Source organism: Hyla sarda, chromosome 4 (assembly GCF_029499605.1).
Source record: "Hyla sarda isolate aHylSar1 chromosome 4, aHylSar1.hap1, whole genome shotgun sequence".
NCBI classification, from domain to species: domain Eukaryota; kingdom Metazoa; phylum Chordata; class Amphibia; order Anura; family Hylidae; genus Hyla; species Hyla sarda.
This window is the reverse complement of record NC_079192.1, coordinates 56979311-57000526: the sequence shown is the minus strand read 5'-3', so window position 1 is coordinate 57000526 and position 21216 is coordinate 56979311. Positions and strand designations below refer to the sequence as shown.

Genomic DNA, 21216 nt, shown 5'->3' with positions numbered 1-21216 from the left:
TGACTGCCATTTCTTAATTACATTCGGAACAGAGGATATTGACATCTGAAAACGTTTTGCTATCTTCTCATAGCCTTCTCCAGCTTTGTGAGCGTCAACTATTTTCAGTTTCAGATTTCTAGACAACTGCTTAGAAGAACCCATGGTGCTGATTGTTGGGGCAAGATCAGAGGAGTCTGGGCATTTAAAACCTTTGAGATTGACATCACCTGGTCTTCCCAGATGATGATTGAGAACAATCCATGACACTGGCTGGTCTCAGCAAAGGGGGCAGTGCCTGCTATAAATTCTGCAGGGTGCCCAAACTTTTGCAGACGCCATTTTTTTGTTTTCTGTTATTTTGAAAGTGTAAATGATGGAAATAAAATCTAACTTTTGTTAACATATTATAAGAATGTCTAATCTGTAATTTGATGCCTTTGGAGATTTTTCCATCTTTTCCTTGGCTTCTTTATGCACATTAATACAAATTTTTACCTTGGGTGCCCAAACTTTTGATCCCCACTGTATGTACTGTAAATCTTACTATGCATTTTGTGTACAATCTTTCAATCTGGCAGAGGTCCCTTGTGCCACCAAAACAGCTCTGACCCATGAAAACTGTGTTTCCCAACTTGGGTGCCTCCAGCTGTTGCAAAACTACAACTTCCAGCATGCCCGGACAGCCAAAGGCTGTCCGGGCATGCTGGGAGTTGCAGTTTTGCAACAGCTGAAGGCACCCCGGTTGGGAAACACTGCATCAAGGCACGGACTCTACATGACCTGTGAAGGTGTCCTGCGGTGTCTGACACTGAAATGTTATCAGCAGATCCTGTAGGTCCTGTAAGTTATGAGGTGCAGCCTCTATGCATTGGTGGTTTTGATTGATAGTCAATTGATAGTGGATCCAACATGTCACCCAGTCAGAGGCTATATGCCCAGCAGAGGTGAGTGTTATGAGTGTTAGGCTCAGAATTTGTGTTAGGGTCCCATCCGATATGAGGCCACCTCCATGTGGTGGATGGGGGTGGGGACATGTTTTGATCAAAAAGTGCGCTAAGAGCCTCCATTTTGTTGACCAAGTGTGCTGCTGCCATTATATTTCTATTTTTTTTACATGTTTTGCAGCCTCTATGCATCAGACTTTTTTTTCCAGCATATCCCACAGATGATCGATCAGACTAAGATCTAGGGACTTTAAAGGCCACGTCTCTACCCTAAAGGGGTACTACGGTGGCACAGAGATGGACAGAGATGTCAGCAGAGAGCACTGTGTCCGTGATGTCAGCAGAGAGCTCTGTGTTCCAAAAAGAAAATAATTTCTTCTGTAGTATTCAGCAGCTAATAAGTACTGGAAAGAGTAAGATTTTTTTTAATAGAAGTAATTTACAAATCTGTTTAACTTTCTGGCACCAGTTGATTTAAAAAATCATCAACGGCCGGGACCCGCGGCTAATACCACACATCGCCGATCGCGGCGATGTGCGGTATTAACCCTTTAGAAGCGGTGGTCAAAGCTGACCGCCGCTTCTAAAGTGAAACTGAAAAGTGACCCGGCTGCTCAGTCGGGCTGTTCGGGACCGCCGCGATGAAATCGCGGCATCCCGAACAGCTGACCGGACACCGGGAGGGCCCTTACCTGCCTCCTCGGTGTCCGATCGACGAATGACTGCTCCGTGCCTGAGATCCAGGCAGGAGCAGTCAAGCGCCGATAATGCTGATCACAGGCGTGTTAATACACGCCAGTGATCAGCATAGGAGATCAGTGTGTGCAGTGTTATAGGTCCCTATGGGACCTATAACACTGCAAAAAAAATGTAAAAAAAAAGTGTTAATAAAGGTCATTTAACCCCTTCCCTAATAAAAGTTTGAATCACCCCCCTTTTTCCATAAAAAAAATAAAACAGTGTAAAAAAAATAAATAAATAAACATATGTGGTATCGCCGCGTGCGTAAATGTCCGAACTATAAAAATATATCATTAATTAAACCGCACGGTCAATGGCGTACGTGTAAAAAAAATTCCAAAGTCCAAAAAAGCGTATTTTGGTCACTTTTTATACCATTAAAAAAATGAATAAAAAGTGATCAAAAAGTCCGATCAAAACAAAAATCATACCGATAAAAACTTCAGATCACGGCGCAAAAAATGAGTCCTCATACCGCCCTGTACGTGGAAAAATAAAAAAGTTATAGGGGTCAGAATATGACATTTTTAAACGTATTAATTTTCCTGCATGTAGTTATGATTTTTTCCAGAAGTGCGACAAAATCAAACCTATATAAGTAGGGTATCATTTTAACCGTATGGACCTACAGAATAATGATAAGGTGTAATTTTTCGATTTTGTCGCACAATGATTTTTTTTTCCGTTTCGCCGTGCATTTTTGGGTAAAATGACTAATGTCACTGCAAAGTAGAATTGGCGACGCAAAAAATAAGCCATAATATGGATTTTTAGGTGGAAAATTGAAATGGTTATGATTTTTAAAAGGTAAGGAGGAAAAAACGAAAGTGCAAAAACGGAAAAACCCTGAGTCCTTAAGGGGTTAATCTCTTTGTCATGTTTCTCAAACTGTTCTTAACTATTTATGGAGTGTGGCCGGGGCATTATTCTGTTGAAAGAGGCCACTGAACTTAGGTAATCCTGCTGTACATGGTCTGTACAATGTTTAGGTAGGTGGCACATATCCCAGTAACATCCACATGATGCTAGGACTCAAGATTCCCACCAGAACGTTGCCCAGATCACCACACTACCTCCACAGGATTGTCTTCTACCCATAGCGCATCGTGGAGCCATCTCTTTTCAAGGTATGGGTCGCACATGCACCTGTCCATCCACATAGTTTAAGATAAAAGTTACATTTATCACACCCATTCTAATACTCATGTGCCCATTGTGTGTGCTTTTGGCAGCAGGCGAGGGTCAACATGGGCACTCTGACCAGTCTGTGGCTACACACATCCAAAAACAACAAGCTGCAACACCCTATGGGTCCTGACTCCTGTCTATCAGAGCCAGCAGGCAATTGTTCATCAATTTATGCTACAGTGGCTCTTCTGTGTAGGCTAGGCTTCTCTTCCTAAAGCCATCAATGAGCCTGGAGTGCCCAAGACCCTGTTCCCGGTTGTCCTACCTTGGTACAGACCATTACATACCAACACCCAACAAGACCTGCCATTTGTTTGTTTTTTTAGTTGCTTAGCCATTACAATCTGGCCCTTGCCAAAGTTGTTCAAATCCTTACACTTGCCCACTTCTGCTTCTTTCAACACACCAACTTTGAGAACAGTTCTATTGCTGTCTAATATATCCTAACCCTTGATGGCACCAAGAAATAATCAATGTATGGGCCCGTTCACAGCTCAGATTAAGTATATGTTGGAAACCTGTCATAAGTGTCCCCAGCAGGCCCTTTGATTTTAATAGACCAAACTTAGTGAAATAGGGACTACATTAGGTTGACTTCTCTAATGTATATGTGGTGTCCCAGCACCAAAGGCTGTCCTGTGGGCTGTGGCATGCCTGCTGCTCCTGTGATGGGCCTACTGTTCTATTGTTCACTGTGTTTAAGCACTTTGCTGTATTTACTGTATTCTTGTATTATATGTACTGTACCTTTAAGAAGGAGATGCAGAGTGACCAGGTGACCCCTGTTACCCAATGGGAACCCCCAAATTGGCCTGTATATAGTGTAGGGGGGGAGTTGTCCTAGTTCAGTTAAGACCTTGTTCTGAGCAGAGCTCTATGTGAGCTACAGTGTGGAAAGGAGGTGGAAGAAGTGTGAGGTCATCCAAAGGGAAGCCTAAAGAAAAGATCTTCATCAAATCAGCCCTGCCATTCTGCAAGTGTTCCCCATCCAGGAGTTGGTGACTCATACCCTGATAGTGTCAGTGAAATTGGACCTTAGCAGAACCCTAGTCAGCATGGGATCTCTCTTAATCTCCAAGTCTCCAGTCTATCTAATCCAAGTGGGTGAAAAGCACTAAGTTCCAGCAAGGCAAAAGGGCTCCCAAGGGTTACACCACATCCCTTCTACTCTGCTCCGTACTGTGAGTGTTGTACCATCTGCTCCTGCCTCAGTAAAAGACAGTTATCCATAACCCGGCGACAGTGTGTTTATTGGCTCGTGCCTGGCCCAGGAGAAGCTGTCTCCACCTCAGACCATGTAAAGACTAACAGTGTCCTGGTATCACGACCTGACAAGTATATCTTGCACCCCCTGTGTCACCACATATACTTTATCTGTGCAAGACTGAAAAGTGCATAAGGCCATGCTTTAGAGATCCGCACAGACACAGTATATGTTAGAGACTTAGACCTGAATGAACTGTTCCCGTAAGTCACTATCCTCTCTTGTACTTTGGAAACTTACCTGTGGAAACGCCAGGCTGCAGAGCGCTCTTATCCAGTTTGGCTGTTCGCAAATCTCACAAGCTATCAGGTAGACCCTCTGCGCTGTCTCGATGCTGAATACCCGAGTGTCTTTTGGGCAATTTTCTCCACAGCGATCTGATAAACTCACACATTCACTGAGCTGTAGCAGCTTCCAGCATTCTTGCTTACGCCCTGTTTCAGGAGGCTGGAAGCCCTCGTACATCTCCAGGCGTGCCAGTCCGTTGGAAGTGGCTTCGTATAACAGTGCCCATACTTTCTTCCACTTCTGCGAATAAATATAAAATACAAAACACATTTAGTATGGTGACTATACCACTAGCATTTCAGCATGAACCTGGCCTGTACCCAAAAACTGAGGTATTTCTATCCTTCTCAAACCAATCAAACCCATAAGTCACACCCACAAGGATCCAGGAAGAGGAGAACAAAGAGGTTTGCTATGGGGATTTGCTCGTGTTCTGGACAATTCCTGACCTGGACAGAGGTGGCAGCAGTGAGCACAATGTGGGACTGTACAAACGACACAACTTCCTCTAGGGTGTTTAGCAGATGAAAAGTACTATAGGGCTTGTGTGGTATCCCGGTACAGGACCTGGTCCTGTCCCTGTCTAAAGCCCCCTCAGCCAGAGTCCCTTCATTCCCATAGGGCTCTTCTGCAGGGCTAACCCCTGGTTGCCTCATATAAATTGTATATTGTTTAATATATACCGTATTTATCGGCGTATAACACGCACTTTTTAGGCTAAAATTTTTAGCCTAAAGTCTATGTGCGTGTTATACACCGATACACCCCCAGGAAAGGCAGGGGGAGAGAGGCCGACGCTGCCCGCTTCTCTCCCCCTGCCTTTCCTGGGGTCTAGAGCCCTGCTGCTGGCCCTTCCCTCCCCCTGGCTATCGGCGCCGCTGCCCGTTCTGTCCCCCTGACTATTGGTACCGGCGCCCCATTGCCGGCGCCGATAGCCAGGGGGAGAGAAGCGGCGCTGACAGCCAGGGGGAGAGAAGGGGCAGCAGCACCCATTGCCGGCGCCGCTGCCCCGTTGCCTCCCCCCATCCCCGGTGGCATAATTACCTGGGTCGGGTCCGCGCTGCTGCAGGCCTCCGGCGTGCGTCCCCTTCTTCGTTGCTATGCGCTGCATGGCGCGGCGCATGACATCAGTGCGCCGCGCCGTGCATAGCAACGACGCAGGGGACGCACGCCGGAGGCCTGCAGCAGCGCGGACCCGACTCAGGTAATTATGCTACCGGGGATGGGGGGAGGCAACGGGGCAGCGGTGCCGGCAATGGGTGCCGCTGCCCCTTCTCTCCCCCTGGCTGTCGGCGCCGCTTCTCTCCCCCTGGCTATCGGCGCCGGTACCGATAGTCAGGGGGACAGAACGGGCAGCGGCGCCGATAGCCAGGGGGAGAGAAGGGCTGGCAGCAGGGCTCTAGACCCCAGGAAAGGCAGGGGGGAGAAGCGGGCAGCGACGGCCTCTCTCCCCCTGCCTTTCCTGGGGGTGTATCGGGGTATACACGCGCACACACGCACCCTCATTTTACCATGGATATTTGGGTAAAAAACTTTTTTTTACCCAAATATCCTTGGTAAAATGAGGGTGCGTGTTATAGGCCGGTGCGTGGTATAACCCGATAAATACGGTATATAGATAATATAAATGTATAGTCACGGGTAGGGTCACGTGATCTATTATAATGGTTGTATAGCTATTTAGGACCTTTCGGGTCACGTGATGTACAGTTGTAATGTATAATTGCTTAAGGACCTTCCAGGGTCATGTGATGTACCCAGAGTTCACTGGGTTCAGGACTGACAGGTTTGCTGACCAATGAGCTTAGTCCAGCCCCTTATTACATAAAGGGCTGTAGCCACTAAATTCTCTCTCTCTTTGTTCCGGATTATCAAGAAAGCACAAACATCTCAGCAGAAATCTCAATTCATCTAGGCCAAAGCCTAAGAATCCTTCAGCCACTATACCGTGAGTTACCAAGCTCAATCTATCAAATCCTGTGTGACTACTACCAGCTCAGATATTATAATTAGTAGCACAGTGGCCTGCATCAAAGCTCAATGCTTCAAAGTCCCAGCAAAACCTGTGAGGAACCTGCATTCCGGTTACCTCTTAAGGGACTGGTATGTTTAAAGACTGTTGCATAAAATCTTCAAGTAAAGTTCTTCAGTATATTCATAAAGTCTGCTGGGGACATTCCGTTATTTTCCCTACCGTTTCTGGGACGGTTGGCAGTAAGACCATTAACACTAAGGAAACCGCACCCTGGCGTCACAACATCTAAGGGTTAATACCACCAGACCCTGCACTTACATCACCGAAACACCCCAGTCACCACAACTCTCCTGGTTCACCACACATTAATTTTTATATAAATGTTATATATATCTGTATAACTTTCTGGCACCAGTTTTTGGAGGTTTTATGTCCTGAAAAAAAAACCACAAAAATCTGCAGTTGTTTTTGGTCCTTCATGATGCCGTTTTCGAGGCGTCACCCCTCCAATTTTACTAAATGCCTTTTGTGGCAGTTTTATCATTTGTTTTTTTCTCAAGTTATATGATTCTTTGGTCATGTGATTGAAAGTAAAACAAAAAAAATAACTATTGAGCGGAATTGGAGTAGAATATCAGTGCTTTCAAAACAAAGATGCCACTTGAATTCAGAGCCCCATTAAAAAGAGAACTCCAGCAAAGTTATCTTATCCCCTACAGGATAGGGAATAAGTAGCTGATTGGAGCCCCCCCCCCCCCCCCCCCCCCCCGATCTCCGGGACCCTGGCTCTCTCAGTGTGGAGGGCATGTCACATGCCCACCATTCCTTTTTATGGGAGCGTTGATGATGCCCGACGCTCCCTTCACAGTGATCGCGGATGTGTGGGGGTCCCAGTGGTCGAACCCCCGTGATCTGCTGCTTCTCCACTATCCTGCAAATTGGGGATGCGTTAATTTTTGATGAAGTTCTCCTTTAACTTCAGTGGGGCTCTGAATGGAAATTCGACTTTGTGAATGGGACAGTGGAATCCCCACTGAAGATAATGGCCCTCATTTACTATTCTAATCCCGACTTCTTTTGTCAGGTTTTTTTGGCGCATCTTTGTCTGCAACATGTAGCAGACATCGGGCGCCAGTCTGCGACACGATGCAAAATTTTTTCCCGACGGACCCGATGTGGATTCTCCCAAACCCGAAAAAGGGGCGTAACCCGACATTTCTGAGCTTTCCCACGTATTTATAAAGCTTTCCAACCCGAATTTGTTGAATTGTTGTGGATTTTTTCCCGACAACTAAGAGGAGTTGGAAACCAAAACCAACAAAACCCACGTGCGACAAACAGGATGCGACATAATAATAAATACCCGGGGAAAAAAGCAGTCGGGTAAGAAAGCAACATAGACTGGCATTTATCAAGCGATTTAGTAAATTTTTTTTTTTTTTACTAAAAATGTCGCAAAAATGTTGCACCTGCGACTACGCGATTTTTCGTGCAACAATTGGACTGGAAAGCGAGAAAAGCAGGTTTTCCAAAACTTAACTACGAAGTAATCATTTTAAAATGGACTACAGGTAGTCTGGTATTTATTAACTGCGACAGTCGCAACTGCGCAAAAAAAAGTCGCAACAAGGTTAAAAATTTACTACATTTACTCCAGCTCAAACATGGAGCAGAAAAGGCTACTACCCGCCTGCGCCGCACATCTCCCATCTGTCTGCTACGTGTTGCAAGACTACAACTCCCAGCATGTCCATACAGTGAGGGCATGCTGGGAGTTGTAGTATTGTAGCGGGCGGACAATGTGCGGCACGGACGGGTGGAAGACAAGGGGGGGTTGGGGGTATGTACAGCAGTGTCCCCATCCCCATCATTATCTTAGGGTAGCGGGGATAGAATCAGAGGAGCCCGGGCGGCTGCAGAGTGATGCCAGCCCGGGCGGCTGCAGAGTGATGCCAGCCCGGGCTCCTTTTAACAAATGTTAAAAGGAGCCCGGGCTAGCCACACTTCAGTCGCCCGGGCTCCGTCAACTATTATCACCGCAGCGCTGACATAACTCTGGCTCCTCATATATCCTGCAGCGTCGTGGTAAGGAGCCCGGGCTAGCCACACTTCAGCTGCCCGGGCTCCGTCAACTATTATCACCGCAGCGCTGACATAACTCTGCAGCCGCCTGGGCAGGGAGATGTGTAGGTGCCGTCCCTGTCATCCCTCAGCACTGTGGTACACGCCGAGAGATGGCAGGGGCGGCTTCTGCACATCTCCGTGCCCGGCTGTGGGAGTCCCGGGTGGCTGCAGTATTATGTCAGCCCAGGCTCCTTACCACAGCGCAGCGGAGTTTGGTGTAATTTCATATTTCCCGCTGGGTCCCGTGTCACGTGACCCGGCAGGAAATATGAAATTACAGTGATTCTCTAATCACTGCAGCCAGGGAGCCTAGCGCCTTACCACCCGCTTCCCTGGCTGGCACGACTACAACTCCCAGCATGTCCTTACAGTAAGGGCATGCTGGGAGTTGTAGTTGTCACCCGCCCCCCTACAACTCCCATCATGTCCTTACTGTAAGGGCATGCTGGGAGTTGTAGTTGTCACCCACCCCCCTACAACTCCCAGCATGTCCTTACTGTAAGGGCATGCTGGGAGTTGTAGTTGTCACCCGCCCCCCCTACAACTCCCATCATGTCCTTACTGTAAGGGCATGCTGGGAGTTGTAGTTGTCATCCACCCCCCTACAACTCCCAGCATGTCCTTACTGTAAGGGCATGCTGGGAGTTGTAGTTGTCACCCGCCCCCCTGCAACTTCCAGCATGTCCTTACTCTAAGGACATGCTGGGAGTTGTAGTTGTGCGGCAGGGGGCAGGTGACAGGCTTGTCACCCGCCCCCCTACAACTCCCAGCATGCCCTTACAGTGGGGATATGCTGGGAGTTGTAGTCATGTAGTGCGGGAGATTGTTTCCCCCCCCACACTACAATTCCCAGCATATCCTTACTGTAAGGGCATGCTGGGAGTTGCAGTCATGGGCGGGTGACAATAAATGTATTAACCTATTTTTCTTTTTTTTTTATTTCTCATTTCAGATCCGTGTATCCTGTGGACTACTTCGGATTCGGTGGACTGCTTTGATGACCAGCGTTTTTTAAAATCTGTTTAATGTTAATAAAATGGTTAACGAAGGCTTGTGGGGGAGTGTTTTTTGGAATAAATTTTTTTTGCAACGTGTTGTGTTTTTTTTTATTTACTTGACAGGCTTAGTAGTGGAAGCTGTCTTATAGATGAGTCCATTACTAAGCCGGGCTTAGCGTTAGCCACAAAAACAGCTAGCGCTAACCCCCAATTATTACCCCGGTACCCAACACCACAGGGGTGCCGGGAAGAGCCGGTTACCAACAGGCCCGGAGCGTCAAATATGGCGCTCCTGGGCCTAGGCGGTAACAGGCTGGCGTTATTTAGGCTGGGGAGGGCCAGTAACAATGGTCCTTGCCCACCCTGGTAATGTCAGGCTGTTACTGTTTGATTGGTATTTGGCTGAGAATAAAAATAGGGGGGACCCTATGTGTTTTTTTTTTTTAAATAAATAATTAAATGTTTAAAAAAAAAACACACATAGGGTCCCCCCTATTTTCATTCTCAGCCAAATACCAACCAAACAGTAACAGCCTGACGTTACCAGGGTGGGCGAGGACCATTGTTACTGGCCCTCACCAGCCTAAATAATGCCAGCCTGTTACCGCCTAGGCCCAGGAGCACCATTTTTGATGCTCCAGGCCTGTTGGTACCGGCTCTTCCCGACACCCCTGTGGCGTTGAGTACCGGGGTAATAATTGGGGGTTAGCGCTAGCTGTTTTGGTGGCTAACGCTAAGCCCGGCTTAGTAATGGACCCCGTCTGTAAGACAGCTTCCACTACTAAGCTTGTCCAGTAAGAAAAAAAAAAAAAACACAACAGGTTTAAAAAAAAATTATTACAAAAAAACACTCCCTCACAAGCCCTCGTTAACCATTTTATTAACATCAAGCAAAGAAAAACTTTGGTCGTCGAAGTAGTCCACCGAATCTGAAGGAGTCCACAGGATACACGGATCTGTAGAAGAAGTAACTAAACAGTGTTAAAAAATGACACACACACATTATATATATATATATATATATATATATATATATATATACACACACACATTTTTTTTCAAAGCTGCAAAGTGGTGTTCTGTAGTCATTATTTGGTTTTTGCTTATGTGAGCTAAAAAAAAATGGTATTTAAAAGTGATTTATTTTCTCTTTCCTTCTCTTTACTCACCTCTATTGTTTGTATCTCCCTCTAACCATTCCTCATCTGTCTTGTGATCCTCTCTATTTATCATATTTTCTGACTATACATGTCGAACATTCTCGACTGTTTTCCAAGGTCTCACTTTGATCTCACCTGATGGTTTGCTTTCTAATCCTCAAAACCGTCAAAAGCAACTACTTTCAATGGTGATGATATCACTCAATTTATGTAATTTATAATTGCCTCCTTATTTTTGCTTTGCATTACTGTTCTTAATTCAGAATAATCTTTTCCATGCCGCTTGACTTATTTATAAACCTGAGACCTCCTTTTTACTGAGATTTCACGGTTGGACACGTGATGATGAGGCCCCCCTGTGGTCTACTACTCAATACCTCTTATTCTTTCCCCTCAATACTCTTCCTTCTCCTTTTTTATTTATTGTCCTTATTTTTTACTGTTATTTTCCTGTTGATATGATGTTTGTATAACTATTTCCCTTTGTTATGGAAATTTTAAAAATTGTGATAATAAACAATTATAAAAAAAAATAAATAAAAAAAAGGGATTTCTTGGTTTTTGCTCACGTAAGCCAAGTTTATCAACCCCCTGTGATAGTATGATAAATATGTCATACATAAGCAAAAAAAATAGCAAGAAAAAAATGACTACAGAACTTGCTTACCAAAGCAATGATGATAAATGTCCCTGATAGACTTACAACCCGATTTTCTAAGTAAATGAGGGCCAATATGCACCAAAATATGTGACATTTTTTAGCTGAATTTTTCAGCAGAATTCTGCATGGAAATTGCACCATGTGAACACAAAAGTTGCACGGGTTAAAAGGGGACATACAGGGTTAGCCAACCACAAAGTTATGGGGACCATTCAAGAGACTTTACAGGAGGGAGTACTACTCATAGTTGTCTTGAACTACTCTACCCATCCTCCTTGTTGGTACCACACATATAAAGATCAAGGAAAAGAATGACTGTGCTCAAAGTTACATGGATATAATATCTCAAGTATGTGTTTATTAAAAATAACAATATAAAAAAAATACATAAAATATATAGCCGTCTGAAAACCCACAGGGCTCTTGTGGCTGACCTCTAGCTATATCAAAATAACGATTAAAACATGAAATAATGATACCAATAATGGGAAATAGGTAAAAGATATAGTGCCGTGGGAACTGCTGCTGAAATCAAATGCAAAATAATAAAAATCCAATAATAAAGTTAGTAGGGCATTGTGCCACTTGTAGTCCGTGCACATAAATATTTTACACTTTCAGGTGATTATATACTATAGCTGCTGAAGAAAGGATCTATGGAGATCCTGAAACTTGTCCAGCCTGAATATTAATCGTATTTCATCATTGCCCAGTGAGGTCTGCTGCTGCCCAGCATACTGCTACATGTGCTTAGGACAGAGGCTAGGACTCCACTGAGATTTTTGCCCTGCGATTTTTGTGGCATAAAAACGCCAGAAAAAACGCCAGCTACTACAGTTCCCAGCATTGGGCAGAGTGTACTCCATGTTGGGAGTAGTAGTACTTGTAGTTAAGGAAAGATCACTGCGGGTATCACTCCTGACACCCGCTGTGATCCTCCTGTATAATGTATAGATGCAGCGGCCACTCTCCCATGGTCCCCTGCACTGCCGTATATATACACATTCTGATTTCTCACAGAGAGCTGTGATTGGCTGAAATCATCTGGCCAATCACAGCTCTCTGCTGGAAATATGAATATGCGTATATATACGTCAGTGCAGGGGACCAGAGAAGAGCGTCCGGGCCGCATCTATACATTATACAGGAGGGTTGCGACGGGCGATCTTTCAATAAGTACAGGTAACTACTATTCCCATCATGGAACAGTGTGTTCCATGCTGGGAGTAGTAGTACTACCTAAAAAATGTTAAAAAAAAATAAAAAATGTGAAAAACACGCACACACTACATTTTTATTATTGTCGGCTACATTTTTAGTGCTTTACCCGCTCACATAAATTGATCCCTGTTTAAAAATTAATAAACATTTTGTAATAAAAAAAGATACATTTCGTTAGGTACAATTTTTCCCATCACTACTGTATCTTTTTTATAAATTTTTTTTATGGTACCCTACGAAATTTTAATAAAAAAGGTATCTCCATAATTTTTTGGGATCGCTAAAGTTCAAAAAGAATAAAAACGCTTGCAAAAACGCTAAATTTTAAACCAACACGGCGTTTTCTTGGCGTTTTTGCTCTCCCATAGACGCCACGATTTCAGGGCAAAAAACGCCAAACTAGGTTTTTGCAGGGCGTTTTGAAACTCCAGCCTCTGAGCCAGAAATTGCTGAAAAACGCCAAACTGAAAAACGCCAAGTGAATCTGGAATTTTGCAGTTTACCATTGACTTGCAGCTAACATCTGGATGCGGGAAAATTGGCGTTTTTGACGGCGTTTTTGCAAAAAAAACCTCAGTGGAGTTCCAGCCAGATAGTGCCCTGCCAATCAAGCACCCATCGCGCTCAAAGACACAAGGACGCCGGGGCTAAGTATACTTGAAGCAGAGCAGAGGTCCACATGTCTCCGCGGATCATACAGCTGACAGTACCTGCACGCTGCTGCAGAAGATCAGTGCCCGCAAGACACAACTTACACAGCCCGTGATATTCGGAGTTGCGCTGTCAACTCCAGGAGCTGCAGGATCCCGCCGCATCGATCCACACTCCCGTCTCCTGTGATCGGTGGGATAGGTGAGAGGTGCACAGCACCGCCGCACTATATACTGTGACATTATTTCTAACTTGCTGAATATTACTATCAATTGCCGGAGCAAAGTGCATTATCAAATTCCTTGCTGGAATTAGCGCTATTCATCTTGTGAGGACATTTGAATGTATAATCACCTGAAAGTGTAAAACATTTATGTGCACGGACTACAAGTGGCACAATGCCCTACTAACTTTAATATTGGATTTTTATTCTTTTGCACTTGATTTCAGCAGCAGTTCCCACGGCACTACAGTGACCCCCGACCTACGATGGCCCCGACATACCATCATTTCAACATGCCATGGCCTCTCAGAGGCCATCGCATGTTGAAGGCAGCATCAATATACAATGCTTCAGCTGCCCCCGGATAGCCGTTTACGGTGCCCCGTGTGGTCCGATGACGATCACTTACCTGTCCTCGGGGCTCCGGCGCATCCTCTTCGGGATCCCCTGCATTGTCGGCACTCTCCATCAATGTCATCACATCGCTGCGCACGCCGTCCCGTCATCCAATAGGAGCGGCGGCGACGGAGAGCGTGGATGCCGGGGAAGAAGAGGCCTTGCCGGAGCGTCGGGGACACCTCGGGGATGCAGCGACAGCGATGGACGGCGACATCCCGGGCAGCGGTGACGAGCGGTGACGGTCCGGAGCGGCAGGGACACGGGAGTACAACTTCCTCTAACAGTGGTCTACAACCTGCGGACCTCCAGATGTTGCAAAACTACAACAACCAGCATGCCCGGACAGCCAACGGCTGTCCGGGCATGCTGGGTGTTGTAGTTTTGCAACATCTGGAGGTCCGCAGGTTGTAGACCACTGTCCTATACTTTACATTGCACGGATCCCTCAACATACGATGGTTTCAACAAACGATGGTCCATTTGGAACGGATTACCATCGTATGTTGAGGGACCACTGTATATGTTTTACCTATTTCCCATTATTGGTATCATTATTTCATGTTTTAATCGTTATTTTTATATAGCTAGAGGTCAGCCACAAGGGCCCTGTGGCTTTTCAGACGGCTATATATTTTATGTATTTTCTATACTGTTATTTTTCATCAACACATACTTGAGATATTATATCCATGTAACTTTGAGCACCATCATTCTTTTCCTTGATCTTTACATGTGTGGTACCAACAAGGAGGATGGGTAGAGTAGTTCAAGACAACTATGAGTAGTACTCCCTCCTGTAAAGTCTCTTGTGTGGTTCCATAATTATTCACATTATTTATTTAACACCTAGGGTATAGGTGTTTAGAGGGGTTTTGCTCAGTTTTTGGTATTAAATGCTGGGTAAGCGCCTTCCATTTCTTTTGCACATATAAAGATCAACTGATGTTATTTGATGCCACCTTTAAAAAATAAAAAATAAACTTCATGAAAAGGGGTGTCAGGGAGCAGGAAGATAGTGAGTCCTAACTGTACATGACGGGAAACAAGTCAGGAACATAACGGGAATACTACAAAGCTTCAAACAGATATACCAGGCAGAATATAGCATACTAACAAACAGTTCAAGAAACAGGATCAAGATTAAAGGAGTACTCCGGCGCGCACTTTTTCCCTTTTATCCCGTCCGGGCTGCAAAATAAAAGAAAACACACTCTTACCTGCCAACGAGCCCCCGGAGCTCCGGTACAGGTGTTCGGTCCCTGGGCTGTATTCTTCTTACTTCCTGTTAGCCCGGCACGTCACACGGAGCTTCAGCCTATCACTGGCCGCAGCGATGTCCCGCCTCGGCCGGTGATAGGCTGAAGCTCCGTGTGACATGCCGGGCTAACAGGAAGTAAGAAGAATACAGCCCGGGGACCGAACACCTGTACCGGAGTGTACCGGAGCTCCGGGGGCTCGTTGGCAGGTAAGAGAAAGTGTGTTTTCTTTTATTTTGCAGCCAGGACGGCATAAAAGGAAAAAAGTATGCGCCGGAGTACTCTTTTAATGGCAGGTATGATAATATGAACAAGACTCTACAGTGTGAACAGAATACTAGCCTAGGAAGAAACAAAAATCCTAAATACAAGCAAACATGAGGACAGACACAAGACTAACTCACTCCTAGATATATGGATTAGCACAAAGCTCAGAACAGGATTCTATGCTAGGAGATCCAGGATAAACAAGGTCAAAACAGGACTGACAAAACGCATAGTGTGAATACAGACTCAAACACAAAGCATATGCAGAACAAACAATACAAGAATACTAAAACCTTACAAAGGTACTAAAACAAAGCAGGCTAAAATCTACATATCAAACAGGACATATAACCATGGTTTAAACTCAGGACATGTGCTAAGACTAACATAGTGAACATAATGCAAACATGGGCTGAGTAAAAGGTGAAATTATCATCCCAGAACAGTACCTGAAGAGGCCTTATATATCCTCCCAGTGTTGAAGGGCTGCTAGGTTAACTATTCCCAAACCAGGGAGAATAAGCACAGAAATTGTTCAGACATAAAAAATAAACAATAAACATAAACAGGACCCAAAGCAGAAACATGCAGAATACAGATAAACAGACACTACAAAACCTACAAAGGGCCTAATTGCGCCATGCTAGGTTTACAGAGGTCAGATCCTGTTCTGCATTTTACCAGCTCTCTTGTTAAGAATGCAAGTACCAATTCTCACATCTAATCTACTTCCTTCTGTAAATGTCACAGTTCATGGCCTACAGTCATCCGTGTCTTTAGCCATGTAATGATCAAACTCAGAGGATTAGAAAGCTATTCCAGGAGGGCCAGAGGGATTTCAGTCGCAGATGCTGCATTGCTCATTGATAATTATAGGTTTTCTTTAAAAACTGCCTTTATCTCGACAGCCACTTTTCATATGCCCTATTAGATCATATGCATGCCATAGGAGGAGGGGTCCCCAGCTTGGAACTCCACTCTTTGAGACAGAGCACAAAGTTGTTAAAGGGGTATTCCCAAAGTTACCACCTATCCACAGGCTGCTCCAGAAGTCGATATAGCAGCTCTGGAGCGGACAGCATGGGAGCGAAGGGGCACATGACAGGGGAGGATGGACAGCGGAAAGGTAGGGGTTAACAGGAGAAGGGGGGGGGTCTAAGGGGAGGGCTTACCAGACAGGAAGAGGAGCATTAGGTCAGTGCAGCGCTGACTGGAGAAGTTACTGGCAATGCTCCCTGTTCTTCTATATGTCGTCTGCCCTGGAGGAGCTGTTATGCGGGTCCGAGAGGAGGCACTGGTGCGGGGACCTGGCTGGCTGGAGGCCCAGCTGCTCAGGGCCTCTGGTGTTGCAGGGCCTTCCGGTGAGTCGCGCCCCACGAGGTCCAGTGCGCGGCGGTCTCGGGCCCCAGAGAGACCGAGCCCGGAGGTTGTCCCGCGCTCGCGCCGCCGCCACGGGTGTCCCGTTCAGGAGCTCTTGGATTCCTCATCCTGCTGCATCCAGGAGTGACCAGAGCCAGGAGAGTGCTGTGTCTGAGAGTGCTGTGTCTGCGACCGGAGCCGGTGTGGAGGTGCCGAATAACAGTGGGGCTCGGCGGTCAGGGAGGAGAAGGAGTGTCTCGCCCGCGGTCCATCCGGCGGAGCGGTGTGAACTGCTTCAGGACGGAGGGCTGCAACGGTCTCCCACGCTGCGTCCCCCCGGGGCGGCGGCCATCTGTGGACTCAGGCTGCGGGGGGAGCTGCTGGACTGCAGGGGGGCATGATGGTGAGCCGACGGGGAGGAGGGGCTTTCCACTCTGGCCTTTGAGGATGATGAAGATGCTGCTGTTTCCAGGAGGACTGGTCTGCCCGGCCAGCGGCTTGCTGTTCGCAGTGTGGTGGTACTGCCGGATGCGGGCCGCGGGGCTGGGGGCCTAAGTACGTCTCCTGTTGCTGCTGCTGTTCGAGATCGTGGTGGACCTGCTGGAGATACGGCTGCCAGGCCTCCTGCGCCGTTGCGCTTGAGCAAGTCGACCACCTTCTCCAGTTTTGGTGTTGTGGGTGGGGGTTTTGTGAGAGGGTTTGCAGGCTTTGATGCTTGATGTGCGGGTATTGTTAGAGGGACGGGGTTTGCAGGCGGGGTCCCCAGTAGTGGTGTGGTCTGGTGTAGGTCACGTGAAGGCGGTGGTGGGGTCATCCAGTGGGGTTGCTGGGTCCTCTGGGGCTCTGGGGGTGGGGAGTGCTTCTTTGGTGGGGGCGTCTGTGGAGACGGCCACCGCTTCGGGGAAGAGTAGTGAGGAGGTGCGTTTGGCGGATGCCGCTCGGGGGGAAGTTTATGTGTGTTTCGAGGGCCCGTTGGGTGCCCACTTAAAACAGGAGGTTAGGGAGCATATTTGGAAAGGGGATTATGTGGAAATATTTTCCCTGCTCCCCTTGAAGAAATTTTATCTGGACCGGGTTAAGCCGGACGAGTCTAAAAAGGAGGAGGAGAAGTGGCGGCGGTATCGCCTTATTCCTCATGCTTTTACGAATTGGCTACATTTCGCCTTATCCACCACCTCTCGCATCCTGCGGGGGCATTGGTGAATGACGGCATTTATCCGGCACTTTTCGTCGTTTCATACATGTGCTTTGATAAGGCCTTGGTTTGGGTTCAGAGGTACGGGGCAGGGTACCGTACCTCTTTAAAACTGACACTGAGTCGGCATTTCGGCTCCTGCCGATGCACCCAGACAGTATTTGTTTGTTGTGGTGCTGTTGGGAAGGGGAGTTTTTTGTGGACATGTGCTTTCCGATGGGTTGCTCCATCTCTTGTGCATATTTTTTGCTAGTTTCTGGAAAGGGTGGTGCGCTCGGAGTCGCAGGTGGCATCTGTTCTGCTCTACCTGGATGACTTCCTGTTCATTGGCCTGGAGGGCCCGGTGGTTTGCACTATTTTGTTGCAGACCATGGAGAGGGTGGCGGCCTGCTTTGGGGTGCCCTTGCCACCCGACAAAACGGAGGGGCCTGCTACTGAGTTGAAATTCCTTGGTATCGTTATTGATATGGTTGCCAAGGAATGTCGGCTTCCAAAGTAGAAGTTGGAGGAATTGTGGGTGGTTGTGGGGGCGGTGGCCCAGTCGCTGTTGGACCGCCTTAATTTTGCATGCCGGATCATGCCCGGATCGGCTGTGGAACGTGGTGTGAGAGCTGTGCTGGCGCTGGTGCAGCGGTCAGTGAGTGCGTCTACCTGGACTGGTTATGGTCGGTGTTGGGGGGAATGGGAAGCTTTGTTGTCGGAGGTTGATGGGAAGCGAGGCCCGGGTGACTGGGAGGTGTTGGTCCTGTTTTTTGTGGGGCGGTTGTTTGGTGACAGAGTGTCTCCATCTGGGCTGGGGCGCCGGTTGGCGGCATTTGCCTTTTGGTTTAAGGTTTGGGGCTTGGTGGATGTTACCAAGTCGTTTTTGGTTTGCCAGGCAGCGAAAGGTTTTCAGAGGGGTTTGTGGTTCGGGACTCTCTGCGCCCTTATCCTTTTTTCCTGTTGTTGGAGTTGGGGGAGGAGTTACAGTGTGTTTTTCAGTGTTTGAGGTGGCGTTGTTTAGGTTGGCCTTCGCTTTAGCTTTTTTCAGGGCTTTTCGGGTCTCGGAATTGGTTGCCCCTAGTAGGAAAGTGGCGGGCGGTTTGTTGGTGTCGGATGTGTTGATGGTGGGGCAGATGTTGGAGTGTCGCATTCGGGTCTCTAAGACTGACCAGTTGGGTCGGGGTTTTGTTGTCCGGTTGGCCTCGGTGAGGTGGTCCCTTATGTGTCCAGTGGAGTGTTTTCAGGCTTTCATGGTACTTCGCCCGCCTGGGGAGGGGTCTTTGTTGGTCCATGAGAATGGGTATTTTTTGTCCCGGTATCAGTTTACGCAGGTTTTTCGCCGTTGTTTGGGGGCGCGGGGGAGGCCCTCCAGGGAGTTTAGCTGTCACTTGTTTAGAATAGGGGCTGCCATGGAGGCGGCATGATGGGGTTTGGAGCCTGAGGTTATTCGGAGAATTAGGAGGTAGGAATCAGAGCGTTTTAGGTTTATGTTCGACCTCAATTGCTGTAAGTGGCCTTGCAGTGGTTTACTGCTTGATGGTCTGTTGCAGGGTAGTTTTCTGTTTATTTTCTGTCTGTATTTTGCAGGACCAGCTCCGTGTCTCCTGTGGATCGTGGAGCATTCTTACTTCCGGAGGGGCGCCTTGCGGCCAGATGTTCGCCCAAATGGGCATCAGCTGGGACTTGAAAGAGAGGTGGCTCAGGTTAGGTGGTTGGGGAAAAGGGGGCTTTTGTCCAATTTTATGTGGGGTTTTATTGGGTCCCAGATGTCTTAGTGTTGCATGCCGGGGGCAAGGATCTTGAGGCACGCACGTCCAGGTCCCTTATGCGTGACATTAAATTAGACTTGTTGAGGTTATGGGCCTCTTTCCCGGGGATTTTGATAGTATAGTCCTATATAGTGGCCCGATTGGTTTGGCAGCAGGCGAGGTCGGTACAAGGCATTAATAGAGCCAGGGCTAAAGTCAATCGAGGGGTGGGTTGTTTCGTATCCAGGAATGGGGGGTTTGTTGTTCGGCACAAGGAGCTGAAGGTGCCTTCGTGGGAGTTGATGGCGTCCGATGGCGTTCATTTGAATGCTATCGGGATGGACTTGTGGGTGCTTTCCACTCGGGAAGCGGTGAAGAGGGCCATGGAGTTGTGGGTGGCTGGCCACAAGTAAGGTGTCACTCGCGCCCGTTGTGACAGGGGCTGGAGGGGAACTTGGAGGCATTTGGAGAGACCTGGAGAAGAGTATTGGAGATATTAGTATGGTGGGGCAGTACCCAGCCGGTGGTGGAAATTCCCTGCGGCGGCGGTCACAAAGAGGGAATGGTCTCCGAACATGGTGCCCTTGGGTCAGGTGAGGCATGGCAGAGGGTAAAGTAGGAGACTGAAGATTGGTGTGCCTTCATGTCCCTCTCCTGCTCGGATAGTGTTTAAGGTTGTTATTTGCACTGTTGATAATGTTATTGGTAATGTTTACCTGATTATTTATGTAAGTTATTTATATTTGTTAAATATGTTATTTAATAAAAGTGGGCTGCTGTGGCCTTTTTCTACCATACATGGTGTTAGCATATTTTATTAGTGGGTATGGGTGGGTCATAGCGGCATAGACTATCCCCTAGTCAGGGTATAGTCCATTCATTCACAGTGCTCAGCAATGTAGGGAAGCTCCATAGGGGGAGATTTTTCAAAACCTGTCCAGAGGAAAAGTTGCTAAGTTGCCCATAGCAACCAATCACAATTTCTTTCATTTTTTAAAAGGCCTCTGAAAAATGAAGGTAGTGATCTGATTGGTTGCTATGGGCAACTCAGCAACTATTCCTCTGGACAGGTTTTGATAAATCTCCCCCATAAAGAATGAATGGAGCACTGGCAATACACATGTGGTGTGCTCCATTCAGGGACCAGTTATGCTCCATTCTATGGACAGGCTTATTATCCCCTATCCCAGTATTTCCCAACCAGGGTGCCTTCAGCCTTTGCAAAACTACAGCTCCCAGCATGCCCGGATAGACTTTGGCCGCAATTTTGTGGAATGTCCGTGTGGTAGGGCCTTGGGGGTGTAGTGTAGTTGGGGTGTTGCTTCGGTATATGAGGGGTTAATTTAACCCCTGTCACTCGTGACGCCAGGGTGAGGGTTAATACGCTGAGGTGAATCTTCAACCTATCGCCACCCTGACCAGAAACGGTGCGTGCTTAAATGAATGAAGGTCCACAATAGGGATGAACTTGAACTTGTATAAACTTTACTGAGGTACTTGCGGTACATCCAATTAACAGCAACAGTCTTAGTAATACAGTCTCTATGTAGTATGGCAGTGATTGACAGATGCCATGGACCATTAGCTTAT

The 21216-nt window shown here is 47.1% G+C and overlaps 1 protein-coding gene across 9 annotated transcripts in view; it reads right to left on the bottom strand.

Moving 5' to 3' along the window:
• DOK2 (docking protein 2) overlaps positions 1-21216 on the bottom strand; it is an 83333-nt gene that overhangs the window by 12240 nt on the left and 49877 nt on the right. For 8 of the 9 annotated variants that reach the window (XM_056571105.1, XM_056571106.1, XM_056571101.1 and 5 more), the window contains one exon: positions 4360-4647. In XM_056571105.1, coding sequence (XP_056427080.1) covers positions 4360-4584 — 225 coding nt within the window. In that variant the 5' untranslated portion in view covers positions 4585-4647. Of the gene's footprint in view, positions 1-4359; positions 4648-16514; positions 16585-21216 lie in introns of those variants that run through there. The other variant, XM_056571107.1, reaches the window with a different exon arrangement.